We start from the raw sequence: 25,115 nt of genomic DNA, 5'->3' as shown, positions 1-25,115 counted from the left end.
AAGCATAGTTTAGCCATTCAGGCCTTCAAGTCTGCTCCGCCATTCCATCGTGGCTGATTTATTATCCCTCTCAACCCCATTTTCCTGTAAGCTTTGACACTCCTACTAACCAAGAATTTATCAATCTTCGCTTTAAATATACTCAATGATTTGGTCTCCATAGCCGTCTGTGATAATGAATTCCACATATTCACCTCCCCTGGCTAAAGAAATTCCTCCTCTCTATTGTAAAGGAGCATTCTATTCTGGGGCTGTTACCTATAGTCTACTATTGGAAACACCCTCTCCAAGTCCACTCGATCTAGACCTTTCAATATTCAATAGATTTCAACGAGATTGCCCCTCATTCTTCTAAACTCAGAGATACAGGCGAGAGCCATCAAGTGCTCCTCATAAATTAACCTTTAATTCCTGGGATTATTCTTGTGAACTTCCTTTGAACCCTCTCCAATGCTAGCACATCCTTCCTTAGATACAGGTCCGAAACAGCTGACAAAGCTCTGTGTGCTCTGCCCAATGCTGATAGAGCATTGGATGAGAAACTGTCAGTCACCTCACCCGAGCACATCCCCACTGCTGTGTATTCAACAGTAATACTTGAGTCATATTGTAAACATATTGTTTCATTAAGCATTCTTTGTCTACATAATTCATTATGGGTTATATGAGAAAGTACGTGAATGGCATTACATCACAAAGTCATAAGTGCGAGACTCACTAAAGTAAAAATGAAGAGAACACACGTATTCCATCTCCTGTGTTTTTCATTTGATCCATTTTTGAAGTAACAAATCATAACAGTTTCACACCTATCATCTAGCCTCGGGTGCCTCAGATACATCCAGCGAGCTGTAAAATCTGATTGACCAGAAAGCATGCAATGAACCACAAGGAGGTTGGAGATACCAACTTCCCCATGACTACTCCGTTGGAGATACTCAGTTACCCACGAGTACTCCGTTGGAGATATTCAGTTACCCACGAGTACTCCGTTGGAGATACTCACTTCTTACCCACGACTGCTCTGTAGGAGCCTGTGTACTTGTGATGGCTTCCAATGATCTCAATGATCTCAGGGACATGACTTGCAAACAGCACCTGTTTGGAGAGATAAGGGATTCTGTAAGATGTTGGAAATCTGAGCAATACGCACAAAATCCCGACAGTTACAATCGCTTAGCAGTTATCGCGGCACTATTACAGGTCAGGGCATTGGAGTTCGGAATTTAATCCTACATCCTCTGTATGGAGTCCCTGCAGAAGGTGTGCGTCTTCCCCAGGTCATCTGGTTTCCTCCCATGGTCTAAAGATGTACCAGGTAGCTTAATTGGACACTGTAAATTGTCTCGTGGTTAGATTAGGGTTAATTGGGGTTGTCTGGAGTTGCTGGGGCCGCACAGCTCGAAGCACCAGAAGGGCCTATTCTGAGCTGTATTCCTAAATATATAGACAGACAGGATGATAGAGAGATAGATAGATAGACAGACAGAATGATAGAGAGATAGATAGACAGACTGATAGATAGATAGACAGACAGACAGATTGATCGATAGGTAGTCAGACACACAGAGAGATAGTCAGATAGACAGACAGAATGATCGATAGATAGAAAGACAGACAAATGGATAGACAGACAGACATACAGATAAATGGATAGATCATTGCTGGAGGGCCTCAGCAAGTTGGGTGGCATCTGTGGAGGGGAGTGAACAGTCAACATATTAGACCAGGACAGACTGAAAGAGACCTGATGCTGCCTGACCTGCTGAGTTCCACTGGCATTTTTGTGTGTAATATCCATTACAAGTTTCCAAGGATACAAATGTGAACATTTAAGACCAGCCACTATTACACAACGGGAAATGGAGGTGGGGGGAGGTGGAAATACTCCATTTATCCCTAGTGTTCCTTACCACTGCCCCACTCAGCATTGAACAGATTGTCCAAACCCTCTGCCCCAAGCCAGGAAGTTCTCCTTCACACCAGCCTCCACCCACCCTCCACCATCTCCCCACAGCGTCACATCCATCTGTCCCTCCCTCATGAGGTAAACTACCCTTTCCCCACCTCATCCTCCCCCTCCTCCGTAGGGTCAATTCCACATTCTAAAACATCTCCCTGTGAGGACTTGGGCAGACAGTATCTGGGCTGAGGGCCACTTTTTTCGGTGTTGGTTCTAAAAGACCCCTCTTCACTGTCCCAGCTATCCCACTCCATCCAGGAAGGTATGGAAGTACGGTGCGGGGGGGTGTTGGGGGGAGAGAGGAGGCAACCATAGTGACTGAAACACTGATAACTTCCATATTCTACACACACACAAGAGATTCTGCAGACGACGGAAATCTACAGCAACACACACAAAATTGCTGCAGGAACTCAGCAGGTCAGGCAGCAACTATGGAGAGGAATGAACAGTCAACATTTTGGGCCAGGACCCTTCATCAGGACTGGAAAGGAAGGGGGGTGGGGAAGCCAGAATAAAATTGGCTGGTGGAATTTATGTCTGCCACATTGGACTCCAGTAACAAAGACAGAGATCCCTTGGGAATTGAAAGGGCAACCTTGTAGAAGTGACTAAGATAATGAGAAGTACTAACAAGGTAGATGGTCACAGTCTTTCCCCCAGAACTAGGGGGCATAGGTTTAGGGTGAGAGGGAAAAGATTTATAAAGGACCTGAGGGGAAACTAGGGTGGTGGGGTGGTGATACAGTACGTCTCTACCAAAGGAGATGTAAGTCTCTCCTTCCCTCCACAAGCCTGCAGGTCACCCTTGGGCAAGGTGTAGCACCTGCTTAGCACCCCCCACCCCGATCAGGGTCATGTGACGCCATGGGAGCAGGTGGTGGATGGTCGTATGAGCAGCCGATGCAGATCACAAGTCCTGGTTATGTGACCACTGGCACCAGGCAGACAATCTCTGAAGGGTATTGGTAACGGCTGGGGTCACTCGTCTTCTAAAGACACTGCCCAGAAAAAGGCAATGGCAAACCACTTCTGTAGAAAAATCTGCCAAAAACAATCATGGTCCCCGCTCATGTCATATGACACGGCACATAATGATGATGATGACAAGGGCAACTGTTTCACGCAGAGGGTGATGAGTTGGTGAGTATATGGAACAAGCTGCCAGAGGGAGTGGTTGAGGCAGGTACAATATTATCATTTAAGAAAAACCTGGACAGGTACATGGGGAGAGGGCATGGAGGGATATGAGCCAACTGCAGGAAATTGGGACTAGCTGGGCAAACACTGCTGCCAGAATGGACTAGTTGGGCCGAAGGGCCTGTATATTCCTGTTATATTGCACTACCATTAAAGGCAAGCACTCAAACTGATCTGATATTTCTGTCTTTGTTTCTGGATTCAGTTCCTACAGATTTTGATGTTTTCCTTTGTCCCCATCCAAGCCGCCTCATGCCTGAAATCTGGGTCTAGCTGGGAGCAGCTCTGGATAGTCCATGTCAATCACCCATTCATTAAAAGCGTGGAACGGGTGAGACCACGCACGCTCCCCGGCTCTACACAGTATCGAGCTGCACTCAGCCAGCTGAAAGGTGTCCCATTATCCTCCCCACTGTGCCTTGGAGATGTCACAAGGCTCTGAGCTGTCGTGACTGAGTCACCCTCCATGGGTCACTCAACGTCTGAACTTTCCAGCTCCATTCCTTCCTCTTCCCACTCCCGGTGTGACCAGGTGAGCTCCATTCCTTCCTCTTCCCCCTTCCGGTGTGACCAGGTGAGTTCCATCCCTTCCTCTCCTTCTACCACTGTGACCAGGGGATCTCTGCCCCTCTCCCGCTGTGACCAGGGGACCTCTGCCCCTTCTCGCTGTGACCGGGGGATCTCTGTGGCTGGTGTCGGTGATGTTCCCAGGATGTTGTTGGTGGTAATGCCTCTGGTGACTAGATCCTCACTTTTCTGAGCTCCTCATTACCAGAGGGCTTGCACACCATCTGTCAGCCTGACAAACTGGTCTTCTTGTGTGTGGGCATTTCCTGAGGGGGTACAAACCAGATCAAAAGTTACCTCACACCTGAGACCTAGCCGAGGGTGGCCATAATAGAGAAAGCCAAAGTGTAACCAGGGGGTCAAGGGTTACCAGAGAACAGGGTTGAGAGGGATAACAAATCAGCCATGATGGAATGGTGGAACAGACTTGATGGGCCAAATGGCTTAATTCTGCTCCTATGTCTTCTAGTCTTATGATCTATAAATGAAATATCAATTCATTGTCCAAGTGATATAGGGCAGCAGAGTGGCATAGCAGTTAGTACAACGCTTTACGGTGCCAGCGATATGGGTTCAATTCCTGGTGCTGTCTACTAGGAGTCTGTACGTTCTCCCTGTGACCATGTGGCTTTCCCCAGGTGCCCCAGCTTCCCTCCAGAGTCCAAAGGCGTACGGGTTAGGATTAGCAAATTGTGGACATGCTTTGTTGGTGCTGGACGCTTGTGGGCTGCCCCTCGGACTGGGCTGGTCATTGACGCTAACGACACATTTCACTGTATGTTTTCATGTACGCATGATAAAATAAGGTTAATATTCAATTTTTATCTTGATGGGTTTTGGCCAGGCAGCACAGTGTCAGTTTGGCTCCTGCTAGGAGTGTTGGGGTGTTGGGGAGAGGCTGTTGACTGAACGATGATGGGTTACACTGATCCTTTCTCCCAGCCCCCTTGGGGCAGACGGGCAGGGTACGTGAAGATTCCCCAGGCGGTCACTGTACAATTGTAGGCTTACCATGCCCAGGATGATGAAGAAGGCCATGAAGACCTGGCCGAGAGTGGTCCTGGCAGTCAGGTCACCAAAGCCGACGGTCGACATGGTGACTAGGAGTAGATAGACACACTGCCAGTAGGTCAACTGTTGGCTGTTGTTCTCCTGCCTCCAGGGATCTCCGGAATTCTCAATCTGGAAGTACAGAACAGGTCCACTAGTGATCCGCTGGGAAGGCGCTCCTGCTGGGAACTAAGGGCGTAGGAGGGTGAATGGTGAACTTATAGAGGCTTAGAAGACCATGAGGTGTGTAGATAAGGTGCATGGTCACAGCGTTTTCCCCAGGGAAGGAGTCACAGGTGTGAGTGGAAAGTTTAAGGATCTGAGGGGCAATGTTTTCACACAGAGGACAGTGAGGAAGTGGAATGAGCTACCAGAGGAAGTGGGTGAGACAGGTGGATTAAAATCATTTAAAAAGCATCTTGATAGGAAGGACGTAAAGGGAGTTGGGCCAAATGCAGGAAATTCGGATTAGCTATGGGCACCCACGGTCAGCATGGACTGAATGGGCCGAGGGGCCTGTATTGAGATGGTGCTCGGTGCTCGGTGTAGGAGGGCTGGTTGGAGGCTCAAAGTTTTCAGACGGACTCAGAGTCGGCTGTGGTCGGGTGCTTCCAGGGTGCTGCATTGGCAAGTTTGCGGCGCTGGAGGTTCATGGCAGGGAGAGTTTCTCCTTTCTACCGTCTGCGTGAGATGATGAGTCTATCGGGACTTGAGACTTTTTTTACTGTGCCCATGGTCTGCTCTTTATCAAATTACAGTATTGCTTTGCACTGTTGTAACTATATGTTATAATGATGTGGTTTTAGGCTTGGTCTGTCCTGTGTTTCTAGGATATCATACTGGAGGAACATTGTATCATTTCTTAATGCATGCATTTCCAAATGACAATGAACGAGGACTGAGTGTCCTCATAATCTAATCTAATCTAATCCCGTGAATAACACTGTGAAGAAGATGGTGCCAGCAAGCAGCACTACCAAGGAAGACATCCTCGAGATGGTCACGGGGCAATTAGCTTCATTTCTTTTATGTCTTTTTTAAGTTTCAGACGAGGCTCTGCTCCTGCTGGAGCCTGTTATCTACACTCTGGCGGTGTGTTTTCAAGCCGATCAGGAGATCTGGTGCTTTGCCGTCTCCGAGAGGGTACCACGAGGTTGCCGCCCAAGCATGCGGCCTGGAGATGGGGCGTGAGCCCGTGATCGACTCCATCTCTCTACAATCTCACCGTTTAAGGTAATGAGGAAGATTGGAACGAGGTGTGAGAATGTTTAGTGCCGTCTACCAGCCTCTCTCTCCCTCTCATTCACTGCTCCCGAGGGAAGGCCCTTCTGTTGGAATGACCTCTCTCTCTCTCTCTGGGTGCTGTTGGAAGATGCAAGGGCTGATCAAGGTGGGCTGTGGACTGGGGACTCCAATTCACATTTGTGATGTTCTTCTCTCCTGGTCTCTCCTTCTTCCTGTTGCTCAGCCTTTCTGCCCACTCTTGGCCTCCTGCAATGCTTCATCCATGCTGGTGTCTTTCCTGTAACACCACGGGCTCTCATCCTGTTCAGCCACCTCATGTGCGGCACCTTGACAGCTTACCTTCATTTTCCATCTTTTCCTGCCTTATGCTCTTTTAGTTGCTTTCTGTTGGTTTTTAAAAGATTCCCAATCCTCTGGCTTCCCATTAATGTTTGCTCTATTATATGACCTCTCTTTTGCTTTTACACAATGCAGTCTTTGACTTCTCTTGTCAGCCACTGTTGCCTCTCCTCCCTTTAGAATACTTCTTCATCTTCAGGCTGTATCTATCCTGTGCCTTCCAAAATGCCTCCAGAACTCCAGCCATTGCTGTTCTGCCGTCATCCCTGCTAGTGTCTCCTTCCAATCCATTTTGGCCAACTCCTCTCTCATGCCTCTGTAATTTCCTTTACTCCACTGTAATACTGATACCTCAGACTTTAGCTTCTCCCTCTCAAACTGCAGGGTAAATTCAATTCTATTATGAACACTGCCTCCTAAGGGTTCCATTACCTTAAGCTCCCTAATTAAATCTGGGTCATCACACAACACCCAATCCAGAATTGCCTTTCCCATAATGGGCTCAACCACAAGCTGCTCTAACTAGCCATCTGGTCAGCTTTCTACAAATTCCTTCTCCAAGGATCCAGCCCCAACCTGATTTTCCTAATCTCTCTGCATACTGAAATCACTCATAACTATTGTAACATTGCCCTCTATGTATTCTCTATTGTAATCTGTATCCCACAGGCTGGTGTTTGAAGGCCCATATATATTCTATAACTCCCATCAGGGTCTTATTCCCCTTTGCATTTTCTTAACACTACCCACAAGGATTCTACATCTTTGTCACCTCTTTCTCAGGATTTGATCTCATTTTTTACAAACACGGCCACCCCACCTCCTCTCCCTACCTGCCTGTCCTTTCGATACAATAGTTGGACGTTAAGCTCCCAACCATAATCATCTTTCGGACATGACTTAGTGATGCCCACAATGTCATACCTGCCAATCTCTAACTGCGCTACACAATCATCTACTTTACACTGTGTGCATTCAAATATAACACCTTCAGTCCTGTATTCATCACCCTTTTTGACTTTGGCTCTCTTTTACACTTCTTTTTTTCATTTTTTTAAAAAAGATAATTCTTTATTTTTAGAGTTTAACCCCTACCAAGACCGAAGCTGTTTATTAAGGAGAAAAAAAGGTAAAATACCTTCTCATATAATAAAAATTTATAATAGCCAACATCTACATTTAAACAATGAATTGAGGGTTTTGAAAGTTTTGAAAGTGATACAGAAAGGGTCCCCACAGTGTCTGAAAGTCTTGACGAGATTCAGAAATTGAACAACGAATCTTCTCTAAATCTAAGCATGACATAACGTCGCATAACCATTGAGCATGAGTAGGAGGAAAAGCATCTTTCCATTTAAACAAAAGCAACCTCCCAGCTAAAGGCCAAAATATGTAAATCTGTTGTCTTCAACTTGATATCTTGCCCTGCAACAATACCGAATAGAGCCGTGAGAGGATTTCTTTTACACTTTAACTCATCCCACTGACTGCAATTTTGCCCTATCATCTACCTGTCCTTCCTCACAGTCTCACTGCACGCTGCATTTACCTGTACACCCTCAGCCCTATCACTCTGTTTCCCATCCCCCTAGCAACTCCATTTAAACCCTCCCCAGGGGTATATCAGACGTATAGGTTGATAGGTTGATTGGTCACATGGGTGTAATTGGGCAGTGGGGGCCAGAAGGAACTGTTAACATGTGTGTCTCTAAATCTATCACCTAAAATTCCCCACCAGCTGAGTCCACCCAGGGAGAGGGCGGTGAGAAAGGACGGATACTCACGGTGTGGATGAAAGGACAGATACTCACGGTGTGGATGAAAGGACGGGTACTCATGGTGTGGATGAAAGGACGGGTACTCACGGTGTGGATGAAAGGACGGATACTCACGGTGTGGATGAAAGGACAGATACTCACGGTGTGGATGAAAGGACAAATACTCGCTGTGTGGATGAAAGGACGGATACTCACGGTGTGGATGAAAGGACAGATACTCGCTGTGTGGATGAAAGGACAGGTACTCACAGTGTGGATGAAAGGACAGATACTCGCTGTGTGGATGAAAGGACAGGTACTCACAGTGTGGATGAAAGGACGGGTACTCACTGTGTGGATGAAGCCAGCAGCTGTCAGCCAGGTTCCCACAAACACCGACAAAAGACTCACGAGTTTGATTTTGGTGCTGGGGGTGGGGGAAGCAGATTGAGAAACACCGGGTGAAGAACAAGTGGGAGGAGACCTCAGAGCCAAGGGAACACAGGTGGCACCGTCCGCCCAGCGCTCCCCACAGAACTCACAGGATCAGAGGGTTGCACAGCACTGAAGCGAACGCTTTGGCCTACGCGTTGTGCTCGTCCATTTATACTGTTTCCCCACAGTCCCACCAAATCTTCCCCTGGCCCAATACAACTGGGAAAACTCACAGTGGGGAATGAACTGCCCCTCCCGACATGCACGTCACTGGGATATGGGGGAATCCCACGCAGTCACAGAGAGAGCGTACAAACTCCGCACAGACAACACCAGGGCTCCGGTTCAAACCGGGTGGCAGCAGCACTACCTGCCGTGCCACTGTGTTCCTCCCGTGTTAGCCCGTCGTACGGAAGTGACTGGATTCCACTTGTCGGCAGTGAACGATTCGGGAGAATGTGCAGCAGCCTTGCCTCTGGGGAGCCCAGTGCCATGGCGGCACGGTAGTGTAGCAGCCACCGTAACGCTTTACAGAACCACCGACCCAGGCTCCATTCCTGCCGCTGTCTGCAAGAAGTTTGTACGTTCACCCCATGGCCGCGTGGGGTTCGTCTGGGTGCTCCGATTCCTGGCACGTTCCACAGGTTAGGGTCAGTAAATCGCGGGAGTGCTGTGTTGGTGCCGGAAGCAAGGCAACACTTGCGGGCTGCCCCTGGCACATCCTCGGTGACTGTTGTTTCGATGTACGTGTGACAAATGAATCTCCTAAAGCTGATCTTTGATTATACAGGCTGGTCGTGCCAGAACTGTACTGAGGGTGGGTGGTACTGGGGGGTTTGAGGGAGGTTTGGAACTTCACCAAATTCCTATAGAGGTATGGTGCAGAGCATTCTGACTGGTTGTATCACTGCCTGGTGTGGAGGGACCACTGCACAGGATCTCAAGAGGCTGCAGAGGGCTGTAATCTCAGCCAGCTCCATCACAGGCACTGGACTCCCCACCATCGAGGATATCTTCAAAAGGCGGAGCCCCATGAAGGCGGCATCACTCACTCAGGACCCTCACCACGACCATCAGGGGAGGTACAGGAGCCTGAAGACCCACACTCAATGTTTTAGGAACAGATTCATCCCCTCTGCCAGCAGATTTCTGAATGGTCCATGAGCCCATGAACACTAACAGGAGAAAATCTGCCGATGCTGGAAATCCGAGCAACACACACAAAGAGCTGGTGGAACTCAGCAGGCCAGGCAGCATCTAAGGGAAAAAGTACAGTTGACATTTTGGGCTGAAACCCTTCAGCAGGACTGACACTACCTTGTTAAACCTTTTTTCACTGTTTATGTAATTTAGAGCAATTTTTCTGCTGCAATACACATAGTACAGTATGGCGAAGGGAATAATGCTGACTCTGATTATGAGAGGGCAAAGTGAAGACCTCACACAATGTGCATTCTCCTGGCACTCTCTACACCCTCTCCCCATCACTACGCGGCCCAGGAGCTGACACACAACTTACTGCTTCCTGAGGATCCGTAGGTATTGCAGGATTTCAGGCAGCTGCAGTAGGCGGAGTGTCCTCATGAACCTCAGACCTGTCGGGGCAGAGCAAGTCAAAGGAAACTGCTGAACACCTTATCAGTAACACTCTGCTAGCAACGATGGCCCCTGACGATGGAAGGGGTGTGCAGTGGCGCAGCTAGGCAGGAGGAGGAGGGGGAGCCGGAGGCGAGGCGTGGCGGATGCGGACGGAGGCAAGAGTGAGGATCGATTGAAGTGACCGGCTGAATTGGAAAGGTTCGATATTTGCCGAATCGTGATGGCAGGCCCCAGGCCCCAGAGAGGCGCGAGAGTGAGGAATGGCCCAAAGTTTGGATAATTTAAGTGCCGGATCAGGTTGAAAAGGTCCGGGCGTCAGGGCAAGGGCCGGTTCTGTCAGCACCACTTACCGATACAGTCACGCTTGAAGTAGAGAGAGATGATGACTGGGGGGATGGTGAAAAAATCCACAATGGAGTTCAGCTCTACCCAGAACCAGAACTTGTCGTCGGCGGCGATGAACTGTCAGCAACAAGAGGGGCAAGGGTGACTCAGGGCCCCGGGGTGCACCTGCCACAGGCTCACCCGGGGGAGCATGGTCCAGACAGACAGATACCCACCCTTCATCAACCATCACCCCCAACCCCGTCTTGCCCACTTCCTTCACTCCCCCTCATCACCCTCCCTTGTCCTACCCCGGTACACTCAGCACACCCTCTGCACCAGCCCTTACCCATCCCTCGTTATCCCCCAACCCCTCTGCTCTCCCCACCCCACCCTCACAGTCCTTGCTCTGCCCTGCAGCAGCGCGTGTGGGGGGGGGGATAGGGGTTCTGATGGGTGTCACAGACTGGCCCGGTTAGGTAGCACCAAAAGGCCCTGTAACAGGTTGCTGAGGAGGGAGTGGATACCACAAGGTACCACAGACCTGTGGGTGGGATATTTTCTGATGAGTGTGACTCGGGGGGGGGGGGAGGGAACAGTGTGGTGTCAGAGAGGTTGGACGAGGAATCTGCTAGAGGTGCAGGATCAGAACCCACAGGGGAGGCTGCTCTGGGTTACCTAGAATACACACGAGCCCTTGCGGAGGGGTCAGCAGGGGAAAGGGTGAACAGTTTCAGGTTCCTGGGCGCCAACATCTCTGAAGATTATTCCAAGACCCAGCAAATTCACGCAACTCCAAAGAAGCTATTCTTCATCAGGAGTTTGAGGAGATTCAGAATGTCACCAAAGACACTGGCAAATTTCCACCGATGTACCGTGGAGAGCATCCTAACCGGCTGCATTCTCGTCAGGTATGGTGGGCAGGGAGGCTACTGCACAGGACTGGAAAATTCTGCAGAAAGTTGTAACTCAGCCAGCTCCACCACAGCCCCGAGCCTCCCCAACACTGACAAAATCTTCAAAAAGCAGTGTCTCGGGAAGCTGACATCCATCATTCGGGACACCCACCACAAAGGAAGTTCTCATTGCTGCCATCAGGGAGGAGGTACAGGAGCCTAAAGACACACACTCAATGTTTTAGCAACAGCTTCTTCCCCTCCACTATCAGATTTCTGAACAGACAATGAACCAACCCATGAACACTACCTCACTGTTTGCTCTCTTTCTGCACGTTTTTGTTTTAGATATTTCTGTTTGTAACTTATTGTCTGTATTACACTGCTCTGCTATGCAGAACGTCACATTCACAACATATACTGTATGCCAGTGACAATAAAGCTGATTCTGGTTGAGATTTGATTAGATTGTCCCCACACCGTGGGGAAGGTAATCAGTCTGTTTCTCTATTAGTTCCCAAGGCAGAAACAAGAACTTACACGTAGGCCAAAGTAGAAGAGAAAGAAAGAATTAAATCCCAGGTCGACCACCTCCAGTGTCCTCAGGACTACCCAAGTGTCTTCAATGGACCTGCTGGGGAGAGCAGATCAATGTCTCATCTAGCACGGGGTCAGACGTACTGTGGACACACACTCACACACAATCACTCACACTCACACACACTCACTTACACACAATCACTCACACCCTCACACACAATCCCTCACAGACACACACACACACACACACACACTATTGCTGTGTGAGCTGCCCCTCAGTGTTCATCTTCTCCACCCAGTGGATAACTGTGGGTCAGCAGGTTCGAACTCTCTGCACCCCCGACTCTGTTGTGAACTGTGGGTGAGGGTGAGTGTATGTGTCTGTGCATGCGTGTGTACACGTGTGTGTCTGTGTCTGTGAGTGGTATGTGTGTGTGTGTGCCTGTATCTGTCTGTGTATATGTGTTTAAGTGTGTCTGTGTGTGTATCTGTGTGGGTGTCTGTGTGTGTGAATGCATGTGTGTGTGTGTGTGTGTGTTTGTGTGAGAGAGAGAGAGAGAGTGTGTGTGTCTTTCTGTGTGAATTTATGTGTGTGTCTGTGTATGTGAGTTTGTGTGTGAGAGTGTATGTATGCCTGTGTGTGTGTGTGTGTGTGTGTGTGTGTGTGTGTATCTGTGTGTGTGTGTGTGTGTGTGTGTGTGTCTGTGTCTGTGTGTTTATGTGTGAGTATGTGCATGTGTAAGTGTCTCTATGTGTGTGTGTACGTGTGTGTCTGAGTGGTGTGTGTTTGTGTGCGTGAGTGTGTGAGTGCATGTGTGTCTGTCTGTGTGTAAATATGCCTGTGTGTGTGAGTGTGTGTATGTCTGTGTGGCTGTGTCTATGTGTGCCTATGCCTGTATCTGTGAGTGTCTGTGTATGTGTCAGTGTGGCTGTGTGTGTTTGTGTGTGTGAGGGTGAGTGATTGTGTATGTGAGTGACTATATGTGTCTGTGTATGTGTAAGTGTGTCTGAGCAGGTGAATGTGTGTGTGCCTCTGAGCAGTGTGTGTGTGTGAGTGTGTGTTTTGTGTATAAGTGTGCCTGTGAGTGTGTCTCTGTATGTGTGTCTGTGTGTGAGTGGGTGCATGCTGTCTGTGTGCTTGTGTCTATGTGAGTATGTGTAAGTGGTCTGTGTGTGTATGTAAGTGTGCCTGTGTGTGTGTGTGTTAGTGTATGTCAGTGTGTGTGTATGTTTGTGAGTGTGTTTATGTGTGTGAAAGTGTGAGTGTGTCTGTCTGTCTGTCTGTATATATGTATGTCCATATGTGTATGTGTTTGTGTGTCTGTGTATGTGTATAAGTGTGGGCACGTGGCCAAGTAGTTAAGGCATTGGACGAGCAACCTGAAGGTCGTGAGTTCGAGCCCCAGCCGAGGGAACGTGTTGTGTCCTTGAGCAAGGCACTTAATCACACATTGCTCTGCGACGACACTGGTGCCAAGCTGTATGGGTCCTAATGCCCTTCCCTTGGACAACATCAGTGTCGTGGAGAGGGGAGACTTGCAGCATGGGCAACTGCTGGTCTTCCATACAACCTTGCCCTGGAGAGTGAAGACTTTCCAGGCACAGATCCATGGTCTCGCAAGACTAACGGATGCCTTTATTTATGTGCATAACTATGCCTGTGTGTGTGCGTGTGTGTGAGTAGTGTGTGTTTGCCCCTGTGTAGGTATTTGCATGCCTACCCTCCCCAACATCAGCTGCCTCAGCCCCTCTCACCCCGACCGGCTGCAGAACTCACTGGAAGGAAATCACAAAGTGGATGAAGAGAGAGCCAAAGCTGAGGAGGAAAACCATCGTCACCTGCCAGAGAGAGGCTGCAGTCAACGTGTGTGCACAGATTAGTGACCAGTCCAGACCCAAGCCTCTCCACATCCCCCTCCCTCATTCCCCTACTCACTCTCTGCCAACTCCCCCCCATCTACTCACTTACCGCCAACTCCTACTCGCTCACTGCTAATTCCCCCTCCCTCTGGTCTACTCACTCACTGACAACTCCGCGTGCCCCCCACCCCCCAGTCCTCCTCATAATATTCACCAGGTCCCTCCTTCACAAACTCCTAACACTCCCACACTCTGTACTCATCCAAACCCTGTTCCAGCTGTCCCGAATTCCCAGCCCGTAATTCACAAGCTCATTTTATACCCCCTCAGCCCCCTCCCACCCTCCACATCATCGCCAAAATGTCTGGACCGGCCGAACGGAACTGAATTTGCATTTCTATCACATTTGTTCACGGACAATCAGATGTCGACTGTATCAGATCAGGGACTGCGCGTTCACATAAAGCCAATGATTCTCTGGGAACGAGTGATCATAAATTGATAGAATTTCATACTGTTTCAGAATAAAGTACTTGGGTCTTTATTAAAGATCATAATTTTATCTATTTATTTTGTTTAGAAACACAGTGGAAAAGGCTTTATCGGCCCTTCGAGCCACATTACCCCAGCAACCGCTATTGCCCCAATTTAACCCTAATCCAATCACAGGACACTTTACAAAGACCGATTAACCTGTCTGGTACATCTTTGGACTATGGGAGGAAACCGAAGCCCCCAGGGAAGTTCCACGTATTGCACGTGCAGAACGTACAGAGAATCCTTACAGAAGCCGCCGGATTGAACTCTGAGCTGTAATTGCGTTGTGTTAACTGCCATGCTACCAGGGTGCCAGTGAGTCTTTGACCCTCCCTTCACCCCCAGCAGGATGAAGTATCTCAGTGACCGGCGGTCATCCATTGACCTGGGGGTTTATGGCCTTCAGCCATCCACTGGATGGTCAGCAGGCAACCAATCGCTCATCTGCTTCCTCCTGGACGTGGACCCCACACGCTCCCACTGGCTTGGTACAGCAACTGCACTGTCCAAGGAACTGCAGAGCGCTGTGGACACAGCATAGTACGTTATAGAAACCAGCCTCCCCTCCATGGACTCTACCTACACTTTTCAGTGCCTCATATCAACCCCAGACTTGTTCCCTTCTCCCCTCTCCCATCAGGCAGAAGATACAAAAGTCTGCAAGCTTGTACCACCAAACTCAAGGACACCTTCTGCCCCACTGTTAGAAACTATTGAACACTTCCATACTACAATAAAACAGACTCGCGATCTCAGATTCTACCTCGTTATGGTCTTGCAGTTTATCGTTTACCTGCACTGCACTTTCTCTGTAGCTGTTACACTTTATTCTGCATCCTGTTATCGTTTGACCTTGTTCTATCTCGGTGCACTGTGTAATGACTTTTACTTCATTCAGAGATGCAGCTTGGAATTGGTCCTTCCAGCCTTCGGGCTGCACCGCCTAACAACCCCGATTAAACCCGAACCTAATCACGGGACAGTTTACAATGACCGATTCACCTACCCCGATTAAACCCAAATCTAATCATGGGTCAATTTACAATGACCGATTCACCTACCCCAATTAAACCCGAACCTAATCACGGGACAGTTTACAATGACCGATTCACCTACCTGTACGCCTTTGGATTGTGGGAGAAAACTGGAGAACGTGGAGGAAACACACACATTCTACAGGAAGATGTACAGACTCCTTACAGAGGATGCCGGGACCGGGATTGAACTTTGAACTCAGATGCCCAGAACTGTAACAGTGTCACGCTCACCACTACACCGCCACGGCAATTTGATCAATATGGACAGTGAGCAAGACAAGCTTCTCACTTGTACCTCAGTACACCAGCTCCAATGCCCTTGTTCCGAGTGTGGACCCTCGTGTACTCACAAGGCCTCGGCCAACCCAAGACTGAGCCGATATCATGCGCTGAGCCCATTCCTGGATCTCCATCATCAGGCCAGCGTGCCGTAACTTTGGTGTTCTCGTGGAGTTCAGATGAGTGATCGCCTGAAACAGATTTAGCATCAGACAGTGCAGCGAAGTGAGCCTGGACGACAGCCCAGGCCAAATAATGGTGGGCATCCTGGTAGTGAGCCAGGGAGACGGGAGGCTTCCTGGTGGCCTGGGAACCTCTGGTCACCTCCACTGAGTGGTATCAGCCTAGTGTTGAGCGTCCCAGTGTCCCACCCTGCTCTGTGCTGCCCTCCAGTGCTCGCTCGGGGGAAGACAAGCTAGATTGCATTCATCTGCAGCTAGACTGTGTGAAATGAGGAACTGCTGCAGGCTGTTCTTGCAGAGACATGGCTCCAGGACAACATCAATCTACAAACCGTGACACTCAGGAACTTGGGCTATATCATTTTTTTATAACTCTGTGTTTATCTGCTATCATAATTACATGTGTTGTGTCCTGTGTGACTGTTTCTAACTTACTGCCTGTAACACCACTGGCATTTAGGGCAGCAATGAAGGCCCTCCTTCTCTGACAGTGTTCAGGGCTTCCTTCATCGTGTCAGTCACCTCCTCCCAGCTTTCACTGTCAGTCACACAAGTCCGGGTGGAGACTCAGGAATACCGTCGCACTCAGATGTAGAAGGATTCTTCATTGCTGTTTCTGTAAGAGTTTTGTTTTACCAGTCAGGGTTGTTAGCCCTGAGCTGAACCCCTGAACCTGGAGGTCTGGTGGACCTCTCTTAGTCTGGCCTCTACCCTTTGACCTGCTTGGCATCGGTGACCCTACCAAGAGCCAAAGCATAAAGCCTGACTCCAGCCAACATAGCTCTCCGGGTCATTGAGGCACGCGAGCCTCCAAACCCTATGACAAGGTTGTGATCCTGTTGGAAGGTGTGACTATTGCTGGTGTGCTTTGCACTTTGCCCCAGAGGAACCCTGTTTCATTTGGCTGTATTCATGCATGTAGGTGAATGAAAATTAAACTAGAACTTCAACTCGATTTCTTCATCTATGCCCCGGCCCCGCTTTCCCTACATTGGTCATACCACACTGGTCTTGTGACATCCAAACTCTGAATTAACTAACTCTCTGTCATCTGATTGGCTAATTCTTGTCTCTTGATTTTCTTATTTTCATACAGTAATTTTGCAAGTTGCAACTGAAATGGTTCAGAGGCGTTTTGAGAGCAACATTCCTGCATTGTATCAGGATTTTACCCAGCTGCTCACAGCCGAGGTGAGGATACACTGCTCCATCCAAGACTGGGGTCAGAGGGAGATATTGCCCTAGCACACTGAGACAGACTTGTGAGAGTGGTGTCTTGCTGAGCACCGATAAGCTGCCTTGCTATCCAAGGGGTAACCAGAGCAATATACAAAATAATTCATTTCCTTTCATCTTCCCTGACAATTACAGAGTAGAATAGCTGATGGGAAGCTGAGTGCAGGGTGTGTAAAGTTCCTCGACTTTCACATCTCAGGTCTCTTCCATTGTCCTTCTCTTCCACTGTTCCCTTTCTCTCAGCCCTCACTTCCTTCCCATCACCTCCCATACGTCCAAAGTACCTTCCTTCCATCTATCTATATCTATCGCTCTCTATATATCTCTCTCCCTCTCTCTGTCTTTATCTCCCTCTATCTATATCTCTCTCCCTCTCTCTATCTCTATCTTTATCTCCCTCTATCTATATCTCTCTCCCTCTATCTCTCTCTAACTATATCTCTCTTGATCTATATCTCTCTCTGTAACTCTCTCTATCTATATCTCTCTGACTCTTTCAATCTTACCTCTATATCTATGGCTCTCTCTGTCTATTTCTCTCCATCTCTGTCTATATCACTTCTCTTCCTCTGTCTCTCATTTTCTCTATTTTTCAGCCTTTGTTTCCCACAAATTCAACTGTATTTCTTTATTTTCCTGTGAGTGCCCACAAGAAAATGAATCCCACGGTCGTATATGGTACCATATATGTACCTTGATAATAAATTACTTCTCCCTCTCTCTCTCACCCATCAGTCTGTCCTTTCCATAATGAACTTGTTTTCTCACTTTTCATCATGAAACATTGACCCTTTTTCTCTTTCTCTAAAGATGCTGCCTGACCTGCTGAGTATTTCTTGCTTTTTGGTTTCTCTCTCTCTCTTTCTAATTTTCTTCACCTGCTCCTTCCGTCTCCTCCTGCTATACGTTTATCAGTCCTGTTCCCTCTGCACCACCATCTCTCTCTCTCTCTCTTCTTGTTCTGATGAAAGATTATTGACCTGAAACATTGACTGATTCTCTCTCCACAGCTGCCGCCTGACCCGCTGAGTGTTTCGCTTTATATGGAAGCAGAAGTCCTCACGTAGCGGACAAGGAACTTGCTTCTCTCCAACTCTACCTCTGATGTTCGTGACTCCTCTTGGTCTTCCAGGATGGGATGGCTGATCCTGTGGTTTCCAGTGACGACAGACCCACGGGATCTCACATGCTCCTTACTCAGCTTCCAATGTTCAGCAAGGACAGAAAGGGAGAAGTTAGACCCAGTGGGATGTGAAGTTACAAGCAGGATGCAGGAGGAACTCAAAAGATTCAAAGTACATTTATGACCAAGTTAAGTATGCAGTATACAACCCTGAGATTTGTCTCTCACAGACAACTATGAAACAAGGAAAATCATGGAACCCATTCAAATCGCTAATGTGCAAAAAAATAGAACAGATCATGCAAACGGCAAAAACGAATGAAAAAACACGTCAAACTACAAAGTCATCTGAACAGTCCAGGAATGTTCAGCACAGTTCACTTCAGTTCAATCTAGCGCTGTGTCGTTTGATACCTGCAGGCCACCCCCATCAAAAATCACACAAAATAGCAACAAAAACGGAGCAAACAGAAACCAGAAACACATCATATCCTGAACTATAGAGTCCAATCCACAAGCCACAGCGATTAAACCTTTCCCACAGCCTTGAACTCCGGCACCATCCTCCGACGGCATTGAGAGAGAGACCGGTCAAACACAGGCAGACGGACCGAACATCCGCTTGCCTTCTGCTCTTACCCTCTTTGGTTTGTCATCAGGTCAGTCAGCATCTGTGCAGATGGACAGCTGACATTTTGGATGAAGACCCTTCATTTGGGCTGAAAGATAGAGGGGTAATTGCCAGAAAGCCAGAGGGTAGGAGAAGAGGTGAAGCTACAGCTGGGAGGTGACGGGTGGATCCAGGCGAGGAGGTAAAACTTCATTCATGATGGTCTAAGTGCAAACGAGGTATCTTTTAATTATCCAGTGTAGTGGTTAGCGTAAGGTTATTACAGCCCCAGTGACCCAGGTTCAATTCCCACCGTTGTCTGAGAGGAGTCTGTACGTTCTCCCCGTGACTGTGTGGGTTTCCTCCGGGTGTTCTGGTCTCCTCCCACAGTCCAAAGACATACAGATTAGAGTTAGTAATTGCGGGCTTGCTACGTTGGTGTTGGAAGCATGGCGACACTTGCCGGCCGCCCCCAGCACATTCTCGGACTGTGATGGGTGTCATCACAAACGACGCATTCCACTGTATGTTTCGATGTACGTGGACAAACAGGACTAATCCTAATCTTAAAAGAGCTGCTGCATTGGCAGGCAGAGTGCAGTGCCAACGTAAAATCTCACTCTTCTCCCTGCGTCCCTTGGTGTAACACAGCCACGCAGCTCCACAGGGGGAGTAGATCATGAACACAAGATTCTGCAGATGTTGGAAATCCAGAGCAACACACACAAAATGCTGGAGAAACTCCGCAGACCAGGTAGTGTCTATGGAGGGGAATAAACAGTCGGCAGAGTGAGAGAAGCTAGGAAAAATGGCAGCAGGGGTTTTGTAGACCCAGGCAACTTCTTCTACGTGACCCATTAAACAGCTTACTCTTCCTTTCTCAGTCTTTGTTTTCTTTACGAGGTGGCTGGGGTTCTGTTGAAGCCCGTGATCTGCAGTACAAACTACAGTTCCCAGCGAGAGGTGGGTTTTCGCACCGGCCGTGTGGTTTGGCATTTCTATGTCTCCAGGAACGGCCTGGAAGATCTGCACCTTCGGGGGGGATGACCCGATTCCTTGCCGACTTCGCCGACGGAAGCGTCTTGGAGATCAAAGCATCGAGACCGCGGGCGGCGTGCACTGAAGGCACCAGCACTCAAGCAATACTTCTCTCAATGGCAGGAGGGAGAGAGACTGTCGGTTCCCAAGTTGGGGGGTGCTTGGAGAAATGGCGCAGAAGATTGTAACATGTGAACAGCGGGGTGCTGCTCTCCACCCTCATTGCTACAGGAGAGCGAGAGCCTGTCTGAGATACCAAAGTGCTGGCATATGGACTGTAATGTTTGATGGACTCTAGATTGAGGTCCCTTTGGGGGTTTTTTCTATTGCTTTTATGGTGGGGGGTGGTGCTTCTGCTGGTGTGTTCGAGGGAGGGGGAGGGTTGATGTTTCTGCTGTTGCTTGCGTGTAGGGGGGAGGGGTGAATTTGGGGTTCTGATATCACCATCATCCATTCTTTGGGGTTTCCTGTTTCATGGATGTCTGGGAAGAGTAAGGATTTCAGACTGTATACTGCATACATTCTCTGATATTAACCTGAACCATTTGATGTTTTGGACCGAGGCACTTCATCAGGACAGGAAGGGGAGGGGGAAGGTGCCAGAGTAAGAAAGTGGGGAGGGAGGGAAAGAAGTACAAGCTAGAAGGTGACAGGTGAAGCCAGGCGTGTGGGGGAGGGGTGAAGAATGATACTGGGAGATGGTAGATGGAGAAGATAAAGGGCTGAAGAAGGAAATCTGCTAGGAGAGGAGAGAGGACAATGGGAGAAAGGGAAGGAGGAGGGGCACCAGGGGGAGGTGAGGTGAAGAGGTAAAAGGCCAGGGTGACCTTGTTATCAGATTCCAGCACTCTGCAAATCATCGGCCACTCACCCTGGCTTGTTCACCGTAGGCGATTCTGTGCAGTTCAGTGTAGCAGATCCTAATGCCTCTATACAGCACTATAAGCAATAGACCTCCGACAAACACCGTGAAGGAGGACCCGATTGCTCCCCACCACATGTCCTGACTTATGATCCGACAGCTAACACTAGGCTTCACGATCTCATCAGAGTCTAGATTCTGCTTTGTGGCAGATTCTGTCATGCGCTCATCAAACCTCAGCTTGAGTGCAGCAAAGAATGAATTCCCCATTTTACGCGCTCTTCTTGGTCCTGGTATCAATGCTGGTCTCGCTGGCTGTCACTCTCCAGTCCACTGATGTAAGCTCACCCACCCTTGTGTGTCACCCTCTGAGACAGTGTTGTAAGCCCACCCACCATAATGGGTCACCCTTGTCCACTGATATTACCCCACACACCCTTGTGTGTCACCCTCCAATAGAGTGTTGTAAACCCAACCACCTTTGTCCACTATTACCTCACCCACCATTGTGTGTCACTCTCCGATAGAGTGATGTAAACCCACCCACCCTTGTCCACTGATCTAAGCCCACCCACCATTGTGTGTCACTCTCCGATAGAGTGATGTAAACCCACCCACCCTTGTCCACTGATCTAAGCCCACCCACCATTGTGTGTCACTCTCCAATCCACCGATGTCAGTTCCTTCCTCCCTGGGTCACTGCGTCGACGTAGGATCACGGCTCACTGTGTCCCCCATCAAACCAGAGGATTGATCCCCACCCACCCACCTCCCCACACTGCAGGTCTATCGTTGCACGCACAACCTTCCATAGAGAATCACACTTCGGTCTCAGTGACCTCACCCAGAAAGTAACCCACATCCACCACTGCCCCTGACAGCTCGTTCCACACTCTCACCACCCTCTGAGTGAAGAAGATCCCCCTCAGATTCCCCTTAAACATTAAATAAATAAAGATTGTAAAGACAAGAAAGTCTGCAGATGCTGAAATCCTTCAACTGTTCACTTCAAATGTCTGCATGATTTGTATCTTTTTCTTTCTCTTGTGCATCGAGTGTTGACTTTAATTTTCTTTAATCGGGTTCTTTCGGGTTTCTTGTTTTGTGGGTACCCGTGAGCAGGCAAATCTCAAGGTTGCATAATTTATACATTCTTTGATAATACACGAAATTTGAATCTTGAAATCCAAACCAACACACAGAAAATGCTGGAGGAACTCAGCAGGTCAGGCAGCATCTATGGAGATGAATAAACAGCTGCTACTTTGGGCCGAGCCTCCGTCAGGGCTGGAATGAAAGGGGGAAGACCTTGTAAGTAACTCGAACAGTTTGCCTTTTCTTCATGTTAGCGTTGACCTTCAGAACTTTCACTGAGCTACTGTACGCTCAATGGCCAGAGTCTGTCTGTCTTTGCAGGAATGGATATACGAAAAAAAACAGAAAGGAAACAGTGGAGATAGACAGCTTCAGACTGAAGATCTAAAGTAATTAACAACCATGAGAAAGAATGTAGTAAAGGAATTACTGAGACGGAAAGCTGATAAATCCCCAGAAACTCAAGACTAACATCTATTTCAATCACTAAGCATGTTTGTTGCTCCAGAATTCAGTTTCTCCTGTCTTCACCTGAGGATCAAGAATCAAGTTCATCCACCGTGTACATTTACATGCATTACGAATTAATTTCCTGTGGTGTGCTGGTCAGGGAGCGACATGCAACAACAACAACAACATCTTTCAACAATTATGAAAGTAACGCTCAGTTATATTGGCTAGTATGTGTCTAGGGGAAATCCCACCCAGCACCTGCCTCAACGCTTCCCATGGAGTCGGTTGCCGCCTGAATCAATCCCAAACATCAATCATCAGCCAGCACACCCAGTACATTTTACCAAGTACACTTTATAGATATCACTAAGTCTATGAAATTAATATAAATTCCATACAGAAAAGGAAGTAATGGAATAAAAGAGGCGCCAGACCTATCAAAGTCCAAGTTCTTCGTGCGCAACCGTTGGAGCTCAATCAATTCCTGACGACCACCCGGAGTGATCGACCGGAGCCTTTCACACGTCTGCCATCCTCCCCGTCTCTCCTCTGACTCCCCCCAAAAACCCCGTCCCCAGTTATATGAGACAGCATTATCATGCGAAAAAAACGATACATGACCACCCATTGGCTAATAGCACGCTGCTGTCTGTATTAACCCCAGCAAATGTCTAGCTGGAGACTTTCTCAGCATTTAACATAACAAAGAAGCATTCCCCAGTATAACATAACAAAGAAGCCATTTTAAATTTAACATACAAAAAAGAAAGACTCCGTACATAAAGAATAAAGAATTATATATAAATAAAAATATTAATTATCTTCGAGGTTAAAGGATGGTTATGGAATAAAATTTGCTTAAATAAATACTGGCACGTATTTACAATATGAACAGCGTTTCAAGTAGATAGGATAGAAGATGGGAGGTGTCAGTGGGTGATAGGTGTGGGTTGTAAGCAGGTGAAACCAGGTGGAGGTGGAAAACCTACGTGGGCGATGTGGTGCTGGAGGAGCATATGGGAGCGGAGACAAAGTGAGATAAATCAGCGACATCTTCGAAAGGCGATAACTCAAAAGTTGGCATCCATCACTAAGGACCCTCATCACCCAGGACATGCGCTCTTCTCATTGCTACCATCAAGGAGGAGGTACAGAAGCCTGAAGGCACACTCTCAATGATTCAGGGACAGCTTCTTCCCCTCTGCCATCCGATTTCTGAATGGACAATGAACTTCTGGTTCAAGATGGCGCAACTGACATTGGGCAACAGCTTATTGACAGTTTTTCAAAGCAAGAAATACGACTAAGTACTCTATTAATAACACTTGTTATGTAGAAAATTGTGGTAAATGATCACCGCAAACAACGAAGAAGGGGAGGCTGATCCGAGTGTCAAGCTGTGCAGGTATGGGATGAAGTTAGAGATGGAGAGAGCAAAGCAGAGAAAAGTTGGAGCAGATTTTGTTTCACAGCTTGTCCACCTAAACCAGGAGCGAGGTTGGATCAATGTAGGCGCCAAGCCTATTTAGAAAGGTCGAGCACAGGCCAGAACACGGGGCCTAGGCCCAGAGGGTATCAAAGCAACATGGCCCAGGTACTAATGAGGGGGACAACCTGGTGCGTGGACAATTTAAACGCCGGCCAGATGAACTGAAAAGGCAGGGTGTTGGGACTGGAGGCAAGGGTTGGGGCCAGTTCTGCTCCACGATGTTTTACTCCAATGTCCTCCGTGGTGAGGCTGAGACCGTGCCGGGCTCCGTGCTGAAACTGTGCCGGCAGCTCCGGGCTCGGTGCTTGTGAGCTTCGCGGTGATCTGCCTCTGTGTGATGGACTGAGACTACGGGCCCCTTCCGACTGCTCCGGGCCCCGGGTCAATGGACTCGATTTCATTATGAATGCTTTATTGTTTACATGATTTGTTTTTTTTTCTCTCTCTGCACTTTGGGTGTCGGTCTTTTTTAAAAATTGGGTTCTTTCTGGTTTCTTGACTGTAAGCAGACAAATCACAAAGTAGTACAACTTATGCATATGTTGATAACACTTGTACTTTGACATTAAAACTGGTTCCAATTCTGACTCTAAATTGAAGGAGTAGATGTGGGCCAGAAGGAGGAGAGGGGCAGATAGACTCCACAGGTGGGTATTACCTGAAACTGGAAAGTATAATGTTCATACCACTGGATATAGACCACTCAGGTGAGATGTGAGCTGTTGTTCCTTTAGTTTGTGTTAGGTCAGACAGGTCAGTGTCAAAATTAGAAGGGACATGAAATGGAATAAAACTGAGGGCTCAGGTTGGCCTTGGGTTTCAGCAGGTACAGGGCAAGGCACATAGTGCTTGACCATGAGACCATAAAACACAGGAGCAGATCAGGCCATTCAGCCCATTGAGTCTGCTCCACCATTCTATCATGGCTGATTTATTATTCCTCTCAACCCCATTCTCCTAACTTCTCCCTGTAACCTTTAATACCTTTAGCAATGAAGAACCTGTCGCCCTGTATTTTAAATATACAGATGACTTGGCCTCCATAGCCATCTGTGGCAATGAATTCCACAGACTTGCCACTAAATTCCAGCTAAGGAAATTCACCCTCATCTCTCTTCTAAAGGGAAGTCTTTCTATTCTGAGGCTGTGCCCTCTGGTGCTAGATTCCCCGCTCTATAGGAAACATCTTCTCCACACCCACTCTATCTAGGCTTTTCAATGTTTGATAGGCTTCAATGAGATCCCCCCTCATTCTTCTGAGCTCCAGTGAGTACGGTCCCAGATCAACCAAAGGGTCATACATTAACCTTCTCAGTTCTGGGATAATTCTCCTGAACCTCCTCTCAACCCTCTCCAATGCCAGCACATCTTTTCTTCAATAAGACGCCTAAAAACTGCT

The 25,115-nt window shown here is 48.2% G+C and overlaps 1 protein-coding gene across 1 annotated transcript in view; it reads right to left on the bottom strand.

Annotated features, from left to right (window-relative positions):
- LOC140202104 (calcium-activated potassium channel subunit alpha-1-like) overlaps positions 1–20,949 on the bottom strand; it is an 87,300-nt gene extending 66,351 nt beyond the window's left edge. Inside the window, exons 1-8 of the mRNA XM_072266962.1 lie at positions 20,689–20,949; positions 15,645–15,859; positions 11,916–12,006; positions 10,506–10,617; positions 10,076–10,151; positions 8,473–8,548; positions 4,742–4,912; positions 1,007–1,098 (exon numbers count right to left, since the gene is read on the bottom strand). Of these exons, the coding sequence (XP_072123063.1) occupies positions 1,007–1,098; positions 4,742–4,912; positions 8,473–8,548; positions 10,076–10,151; positions 10,506–10,617; positions 11,916–12,006; positions 15,645–15,859; positions 20,689–20,949 (1,094 nt within the window). The remainder of the gene's footprint in view (positions 1–1,006; positions 1,099–4,741; positions 4,913–8,472; positions 8,549–10,075; positions 10,152–10,505; positions 10,618–11,915; positions 12,007–15,644; positions 15,860–20,688) is intronic.
- Between the last annotated feature and the right edge of the window lie 4,166 nt (positions 20,950–25,115).

The sequence above is a fragment of the Mobula birostris genome, chromosome 8 (assembly GCF_030028105.1).
Source record: "Mobula birostris isolate sMobBir1 chromosome 8, sMobBir1.hap1, whole genome shotgun sequence".
Classification (NCBI taxonomy): domain Eukaryota; kingdom Metazoa; phylum Chordata; class Chondrichthyes; order Myliobatiformes; family Myliobatidae; genus Mobula; species Mobula birostris.
This window is presented reverse-complemented; position numbering and strand designations above follow the sequence as displayed.